At 35.4% G+C, this 9,470-nt stretch overlaps 1 protein-coding gene across 1 annotated transcript; it reads right to left on the bottom strand.

Moving 5' to 3' along the window:
* Positions 1-1,235: 1,235 nt before the first annotated feature.
* On the bottom strand, positions 1,236-4,059 carry LOC130814690 (uncharacterized). The gene is made up of 4 exons (XM_057680836.1): positions 3,604-4,059; positions 3,329-3,511; positions 3,091-3,219; positions 1,236-1,560 (listed from the first exon to the last, which is right to left on the bottom strand). The coding sequence occupies exons 2-4, from the start codon at positions 3,474-3,476 to the stop codon at positions 1,328-1,330; spliced, it is 510 nt and encodes a 169-aa protein (XP_057536819.1). The 5' UTR covers positions 3,477-3,511; positions 3,604-4,059; the 3' UTR covers positions 1,236-1,327.
* Between the last annotated feature and the right edge of the window lie 5,411 nt (positions 4,060-9,470).

Genomic DNA, 9,470 nt, shown 5'->3' with positions numbered 1-9,470 from the left:
TTTCAGCTTGCACAATCTCATAATGTTTAAATATTTCCATCCATAAGCCGGCCTTTCTTGTGTTTGTGTTTCGTACTACATCTCCTCCAGCATTAATGTAGCCTGAAACAATTGCATTATCCTCAGCAACGCTCCAAGCTGCCTTTTGTCTGGTTTTCTCTTTAGCTGCGACAAAGAGTTCTCATGGAATCGCTTCAACATCAAGCTCCTCTATATCATCAAGATGTCTTGTTGCCCTTAATTCCGAAGTCGGAGTAGCATTGTAAGAACCTTCACCACCCGGTGAATGTTCCATGTGTTGAGTAAAATGTTCGGAAACGGGAAATGATGGATTATTTTCAGAAGATTGTTGAATAGTTGGATTCATTGGTCTATGTTGAGAACTAAACCATTGTAAAGCAGCTTAAAATTGAGGATTATTGATGATATTTGGATCAAAAGGGGGTGTATTTGAGTTATTTTGAGGGTTTGGGTAGTATAAAAAGTTGAAATTTCTTCCATAATTTAGATTATTTGGATCCATAATTAAAGATATGATAATGTGAATGAAATTATCAACAAGAAAATAAGTTTAGACCGAAAAATTGAAGTGTGTGAAATATAGGCAAATTTAGGTTCATTTTATAAAGAAAAAAAATAGAACCGTTGGTGAAATTATTTCGAAATTTTACTTTACCGTTTTTTTATGACCGTTTTAAATAATACCGTTGTAAAAATATCAAACTCAAATGCAACTAATCAAATTATGACAAGTATACCAATTATTGCATGCCAATGGGCATGGCCACGGTCCGGGTTGGTCCGGTTCCGTTCCGGTTCCATCCGGTTCCAATTCCACCCGGTTCCGGTTCCATTTGGAACCTGTCGCGAACGGTTCCGGTTCCGGGCGGTTCCAAACGGTTCCTTGGCGGTTCATGAGGCGGTTCCGGCGGTTCCAACTCACGGGACGGGCGGGTCGGACCATCGGTTCCATTTTTATTTTTTCTTTAAATATTTATATAATAAAAAAATACTATAATATCGCGGACGTACCTTTGATGATTACTTGATTATTAGCGAAATTCATTGCATGTCAAGTTGTCATCGTTATTGAAATATTTACTAAAAAGAATGGAAAAAAATAAATTAATAAGAAACGAATCAATGATAATGTCGATAAAGATAATTAATAAAAAAAGAGGGAGAAAATGGACTTGAACCTAGTACCCAAATGAATACTAAGCTGCCTACGTATCCCGAAGAAATCAAAGCCCACGTAGTTCTTTGTCATACCTTTTATTTATAGTTGTTGAATGTTGATTTATCGTTGGCGCTTGTCGGATTGATCCTATTCGTCTTCGTCATCATCATGTGGTTGATTAGATGCTTCCGCTGACTCTCCTCCTGACGATGATGCAGATGTATCCATCATCATCCATGGATCATCATCTTCGTCTTGATCATCATCATTCCTTAGTCCTTGTGTTCGAATCTCCGCTTGATCCCAATCTTTCTTGCAAACACATATTTGAATACTATGTGGAGCAAGACGAGATCGCTTTTCGTCCAAAACTCTTCTACCTGCACTAAAAGCAGACTCCGACGCAATTGTTGACGCGGGAATCGCAAGGATATCCTTTGCAATTCTCGATAAAATGGGAAATTTAACAGATTTTTCTTTCCACCACTCCAAAATATTATAGATACTTTGGTCTATTTCAAAGTGGTGTTTAAGATAACTATCTAGCTCTAAATATGAGGTCGAGGAAGAAGAAGATGATCCTACAAAACTATCATCTTGAGTCATTATGTTAGCTATTACCGAATTATAGTAAGAGGGACGTGCCGAAACGCTAGCACGCCTAGACATATCGCGTTTCGGGTTATATACACTAGCGTAAAAATCATAGAGTTCTGCTAAATATTTTTTACATGTTCCTACATAATTATGTACATCAGTAGACGGGCGATCTAACGATTGGTAATAAAATCCTATTACTTTAGTAAGGACCTCAGTTTTAAAACGTGGGTCCAAAATGGTTGCGATTCCATAAATATAAGGAAAATCGGTAAAATATGCTTGCCATTTTTCCATCATATCTGCAAGAATCGGCCTCAATTTTGGGTTAGTATCTTCATGTGTATATTTAAGGAGATGATAAAAAATAGTAATACATTCACTTATTACTAAGTGAACGTTTGGTTCATAAACATAAGAAAAAATCTTAGTCGCGTGGTCATACGCTTCTAATATGTTATGTACACCTATAGCTAATTCCCAAGTGTCATCAGCTATGAAACTATCTGTACACTCACTATATAGTTGTGTTATTACTGGGTGATAAGCAATCGCCTTTCTTAATAAATCGTTAGTTGAGCCCCAACGTGTAGGAGTATCTAATGACCAATACACTTTTTTAAGTTGGTATTGGTCACATAATTGTTTATATCGTCTTTTTATCTTTCCGATCCTAAGCCATTTCACTATATCCCTAATTGGTTCTAATAAATCACTTAATTGTTTTATGCCTGCTTGGCAAGATAAGTTAATTATATGCGCACAACAACGTATGTGTAATAAGCTACCCCCAAGGATTAAACTAAAAGCAGGTTCGTTAAACAAAAGTTCTATACATTTAATGTTCGCGGTTGCATTATCAGTTGAACAAAAGAATATTTTATCTAATAAGTTTCATTCTCTACATATCTCTACTATTCTATATTTTATGTTTTCACCGGTATGTCTTTCTGGCATTGTCTCAAAAGCAATTATTCTTTTTTGAATAATCCAATTTCGATCTATCCAGTGTGCTGTTACACACATATAAGGTTCTAAATGTGGGGGAGCAGACCAAATGTCAGTTGTTATGCTAACCCTACCATTAAACGATTTAAACATTTCAACTAATTCATAGCGCATTGATTCGTATAATTTAATTGTGCGTCTTTTAAGAGTACTCCTAGGGATTGCTCTATATTGTGGTTGCAAAGTTTTTCTAGTGAGACGCTCGTATGCCTTACTTTCACCGTGGTTAAAAGGCAATTCATCACAAATTACATACCTAGAAAATTCATCAATCATGTCATTACGATTGTATCTAAAAGGCATACCTGTGCTGGGAATGTCCCATTGTGTCTGTCGGCTTCCACTTGTGGTCCCGCTCCCGCTTGCTGCATGAGTTTCTTTTGTGATTCCATGCTTCTTTGCCAAATGTTTGTTAAAAGATCCCGTACCACCACCTAACACGTATTCACAAAATACAATAAATAAATGTTTATAAAATATGAATATATAATGTATGAATGTATAATGTATTATGTATGTATAAAAAACTTAAAAAGTATTTACCTCTGGTGAAACTGCATGAAACTAAGGGCTTTACTCCTTGACTTTCACAAATTTGACAAGTGCATAAGAAAATATCTGGATTCTCGGTTGGTTCTTTTGTGAAATACGACCACACATGTGAAACAGCTCTACCACTAGGAGGTGCCATTGCCGGAAAAGGTTGTCTTACTGGTTCGTCTTCATCTAAATAAATAATTTAAAATTATAAAACTATAATTAAATAAATAAATAATTTAAAGTTTAATTAATTTGAAGAATAAAATTATAAAACTAACCGATAGTTTGGAAATTGACTCGTTTACCACGAGCTTGTCTTTGTTGTTGTTGTTCTCCTTGTTCTTCATGTGATCTTGTTGATGACTGTCGAGATATACGTATCCCAATTGGGGTCGTTGGTTCCTCTTCTTCATCAATTTGTATTTCTCTTTCCACTTCTTCTGCATAATTATGTAACTCTGGGTCGTACCCTTCCGGATAATTATGTTCATAATTATAATTACTAATGGAAGGTGTTGTTGATACCGACGGAGTAGAAGTGGCCTTTCTTTTGGAGGAACTGGAACCTCCCAATGATTTTGCCACTTTACTAACTTTTTTTGTGGCTTTTTTCAAAAATGAAGAAATGATTGATAATATTGAAGTAATAATAGAAATATAGAATTAAGAAATAAATAAATAATTAATTATGTAACTAACTAAATTAAGAAATAATTAAAAGACTAATTATGTAATTAAGAGAATAATTGCGTAATTAAAGAATTAAGTAGAGAGAGTAAGTAGAGAGAGTAGGAGAAGAGGTGAGTTGTGAATGAAAATGATTGAAAGTGATGAGTATATATAGAGGAGAAGGCAACGGCTAGCTAACGGTAACGTAACGGTCACATTTTGGCGAACCGGTTCCATGGAACCGGTGGGCCGGTTCAACCGGACCGGTCCCGGTTCCGGTTCCACGGAACCGTTGAGCCGGTTCAACCGGACCGGTTCCGGTTCCATGGAACCGTTGGACCGGTTCTCCCGGACCGGTTCCGGTTCCAACCCGCGGGTTTTTTACCCGGTTCACGACGGTTTTTTCCGGCGATTTCACGGTTCCGGCAACTTTTTTTCCGGCGGTTTCACGGTTTCGCGGTTCGGAACCTGTCGCAAACGGTTCCGGTTCCAAGCGGTTCGGGACCGGTTCGGTTCCGGGTAACCCGCCCCGTGGCCATGCCTACATGCCAAATCCATTTTTCTTTTTTTTTTCCCTCTTTTTCTCCCTTCCAACGTGTGACCCTTTTTTTTTTATATATATATATTCAATCCTCTTCCCATCATCTTCATCCTCTTCATGAAGAGGACCAAGAGCATTCGAAAAACAGAAATGGCAGGATTCGCACCTTCTTCTTCCTCTGACTTTCGAAAAATGCATCAGAATAAAGTTTTTCTTCTACATTGTTGAATCGTGGGAAGGAGCAACTTTATTCATCCTCAATCTTGACTTTTAAAGTTAAATTAATCATGGTCCTTCCTCATAGATCTGTTTTCTTCGAATGTTGAACATTTGATACGGTTTACTATGGTTTTCGAGTGCAATTCCATCATCTTGTTCCATTTATTTTATGGATTTTCAGTCTTCCATTGAAAACCTAATTCCCGTCTGTACGTGTAAATCCTAGTCTTTCATCCTCCATCTGATTCTTCTCTATAGATCAAACAACAAATCAGCTAATCTTTACCAACTCAGAACCAGAATCGTTCGATTCTTAGCCTCAAACAGCCGACAGACAGCAACGCACAGCCGCTCCGCCCTGGTGACGGACCCTAAACCACAGCCTTCTTCCTTCTTGCCTTTGATCTTGAGGGAACGAAACAGGTATTCTGTTTTCTTTTTCTTCCTCTTTGTGATTATATACCATTGCAATGACTTCTTATGCAACCAATTGCTGATTCATGCTATTGAAACCTGCCGTGGTCAACCGCTTTTCTTTTGTGATTTCTTTCTTTTGTTGGCTTTACATCTAATATTTTTTTAAGTAAATCCTGTTGTTCTTTTATTTAATGATAATTATTATTCACTCATATTCATCATAAGTGTTTATTTTCTTATTTGATCAAGTCACCCTAAATGTCTCATTTCTATTTTAAATATGTTAACTTTACTAATTTATCCCTACTAAACATAACTTTTTCACATCTTTACACCTACTAACCCCACTTTATCCTTATAAAAATTTAAAAACACTATATTTTTTTTTCACATGTGGTTCTATTTGACCACCTAAAAAATGGTGAAAAGTCAAATGGGATACATTGGTTGAATAGGAGGAAGTATTATTTTGTTTATCATGAAGGAGATTAGAGATTTCAAGAATTAAAAGAGTATGTTTGTTTATACTCAATTTGATGGGTTGTGTAGATTAGTGTTAGAATAATAGATGTGGAGATTAAAAGTTTTGTTAAGAAATGTTGTTATTGTGATAAGAATTTAATTGTGGGATTATAATTGTAGTAAGAGATGATTCTAATAATTAATTTGAGTAGCTTAGTGTTTTTGGATGTGTAGTAGTCCTTTTGAATATTTGATGGATTAAAATGGTTATATTTGTGAATTAGATGTATAAAGAAGATAATGAGTGTTGAGAATCCTCAGGAGAATGTGAACAACCTTAGATTCTTTAAATTGCTCAGAAATGACCTTATGACATGAGATGTTGGAATATTAAGAATAAAGTCTTGGTTAAGGTGCGGTGACTAGGAGGAGAGGCAATAAGTTATATAGATCTAGATTGTAGTATCGAACGCTCTTTTGTGATGCTGTGATTTGTTATGCTTCAGGAGGCGACATCATCGAGGAACCTTTCTAGCGATCGCGGAGAATTAGACTTGGCTCCTTGAAGTGTCTTTGGTGAATAGTAACAGTCCCTTAAAGGGGTCTGGCCAGACTATATTTCTTGAAAATAATTTTATTGAAACTCTTTCGAAATTACAAATTTGTTGAGACAAATTTTGTTGTGACTGCTTATGTTGATATTATGATATGGTCAATGGATCTGGCTTGCGAACTGGTCATTGACGGAGTTGAGAGACATTGTCCCTTGCTCCTTGTTTTAGAGGCGAATTGTCATTCAGATGTTGACTAGATTCACCCAAGAGCGATATAGCCTTAGAGCTATAAGGCACCTCTCAAACTAGATTCCCTGTGCGCACATAGATCTAGAAAACTAATGTTGCTTTTAAACCTATGATTTGAATTATTGTGTTTTTTGTTTTGGATTGTTACTTCTCATTCAGTTAAACTTGACCACCTGTTGTTTTCATCTTTTAGATTGTCTACAGATCGGAACCGGTCGGGAACGATGAGTTAGCGGTGATGATTAGAGTTACAGAGATGTTATATTGAGCTGAGTACGTGAGAAGTGTATATTGTATTAGGTTTTTGATAAATGTATATTAGACTTGGTTGTGTTGGTTATATTGGACTTATAGAGTGACTTTTATGATTACTTTGTATTTTAGTTAAATGTTTGGTTTGAGAATTAGCTAAATTAGTTTGGTTAAAGAACTGGTGACCCCTTTGCTCAAGTTTTTGAATTGAGATTTATGTTTCTTAGGAAATAAACCCCTTGATGACCCTGTTTACTCAGTCAACGGTAAGTCGGGTTATTATACTTTCTGATGACGATTTATCCGTGAATGAGAATGCCTAAGGCAATAATAACATGAGTCTAGGTAATAGACCTCCAATTATTGCTTCTACATCCTATGCTATAGTTCCTCTTCTAAATAAACATATATAGGATAACTCTTGGAGGATATGAGCATGTGAGACGAACTTCACTTAACAAAGGGAGGTCCAAAAGGGTCAAGTTTTTGATAATAAGAAGTCTTTGCTAGAAGAAGTTGGAACGTATCATATTTGTAGGAATGTGAAATATAGTACTAAGACTTCCAAAAAAATTGTGTATACCTAAAGTGTAAAAGTAGGTGTTGTTGGAAACTAAGTAACTAACGGCTAGGAAAAGTTTGCACTTATCTACAGGGGAAGTTGTGACACACAAAGGGAAGCACGAGTCTTATGTATTAGCTAGTGACAATGTGGCAGCAAAAGTATGAAATAATTTCATTAATACTCATAAAGAAACACAAAGTACATCACTCGTTCAAAGAATAATAATCACTACACAACATTTTCATCTTTAATAAAATTTGATTCCATCCGGCATTGTTTCTTGAACTTATATTTCTCTCCATCTCTTAACCTTTTGCGCCATCAGAATTTCATTGAATCTCCTCTTGGAGCTAACTATCTCGTTTTGAAGCTTTTCTTTCTCCTCATAAAGTTTAATAATTATATATTTTTCCAACTGTGTGCCATCTAAATCTACCCACCTAGACTAGGTACAATCCAATGCTTCATCGTTGTAAAATAACTTGTAGCAAAACAACGACTTGAATTATATCTCACCCATCTCGATGATGATCAATTTTATAACCATAATTTTATTTCTCTTCATTAATATCATTCTTTAACATATTTTAAAACAAAATAAATAATAATGCTAAGTAATTAACTAAGGCAACCCAAATACATAATAAAATGCTAAATTGATATAAATAATCCTAACATTCACTCATCCGCTGTGTATAATCTCAACTTTAGATTATTTTTAAAAAACCAACCTTTGCCCTTAGTTTGTTGTCTCACTTCTCTCATGCTTTGTCAGATTTATTTAATATCTGAGCACCATTTTCGGTATAATGAAAAAACCACCATTTGTGGCAATTCTCACCGGAAAGTATTTGCCAAAAATAAATACTCTTTTGGTGTTGAACCATGTTGATTGATTACATCTAAGGGTTAGGCGGTGAATACCGATTTTCGATATTCCTTTGTAGCTAAGTTATTTTAGTAAATGATGAGAAACGAAAAAAATGTCAGATCTCATATCTAAACCTTATGGCTCTAATACCATTAAAAAATTAAAAACGGAATAATAGTTGTGGTTCAGAATACTGATTTTATATTAATTAGAATGAATAATACATCCTCATATTTATACAGGAAGAGCTAGCTATAAGAAAGGAAAACTAAATAAGTGCCTTGATCCTATACACTAACTTAGGTAACAGTATAATCTAATTACATGGAAATATATACTTTCTACTTTCCTACAGTAAGTGGATTCGAACAAATCAAACCTAAAGCCTGGATCAGGAGACACTTAGTTTGGGATTAACATTCCCAATTGAGTTATTTTGGGAATTTTTTGTGGTAAATGGCTTATTATTTTTTTTTTGAATTTTCACCAGCTTAATGTATCGAAATTGAAAAATATGAAAAAACTAAACTTTATAATAAACAATTTAACAAATAAGTGTGAGAAAATATTATTTCCCAAAATATGTGTCTTGGCGTTTGAACCTATGGTAACATCCAACCATTTGAAATCAACTCAACAATTGTACATTGTTACTGATAATAGTAGGCAATTCATTGTTTTTTTTTTCCAATTCAAGGGCATAGGGTAGTTTAAGAAAATGTTCACCTTCAAGACCAGGACGTTAATTGAACGGAGCAAAATGAGTATTGAGCAATGCCAAAATCCTAATCAAACTATGCAATTCAGTCAAAAGAGCCCTTGTATTTGACAGCCTCATCGAATGACATCATCATGCTTCTAAATTTGATATCAATTGGATTGGAAGCAAGACCAAGATGATTGGTGATGAGCAAACCAGGAGCAAAGCTAGCAAAGAAACTATCCTGCAATATCAAACACACACCCATTGTTGGGTTTTTGGATCCCATCCTATGTGGAGAAACCCATTTTATGTGGAGCCCAAATGTCTACTTGTTAAAAACTCATGTGGGGTTATGATTTTAGCTTCTTTGGGAAGCTTAGGGTATATGTGTTTTTTGCCAACCTTTCATAAAACATATCTTAGAAAAGCAAGAGAGAAGACAGAAACAAAACCCTTCAAAAGGCAGCCCGTATACCACCAGCTAGCCTTCACGAAAAAGCCATTTCTCGGAGTTTCAACCGTTGTATCGTCCTATAATTTTAGCAGCCTGTTGGGGACACATAGGGCTTCATTTTGAACGGTTGGATCGTCATTTTGAGCTTTGGTTCATCGGTTATGGCTTCTGGACATAATCTGCAGTTTT

This window comes from Amaranthus tricolor, chromosome 6, assembly GCF_026212465.1.
Source record: "Amaranthus tricolor cultivar Red isolate AtriRed21 chromosome 6, ASM2621246v1, whole genome shotgun sequence".
Classification (NCBI taxonomy): domain Eukaryota; kingdom Viridiplantae; phylum Streptophyta; class Magnoliopsida; order Caryophyllales; family Amaranthaceae; genus Amaranthus; species Amaranthus tricolor.
The sequence above is the reverse complement of the archived record's forward strand: the minus strand, read 5'-3'. Positions and strand labels throughout refer to the sequence as shown.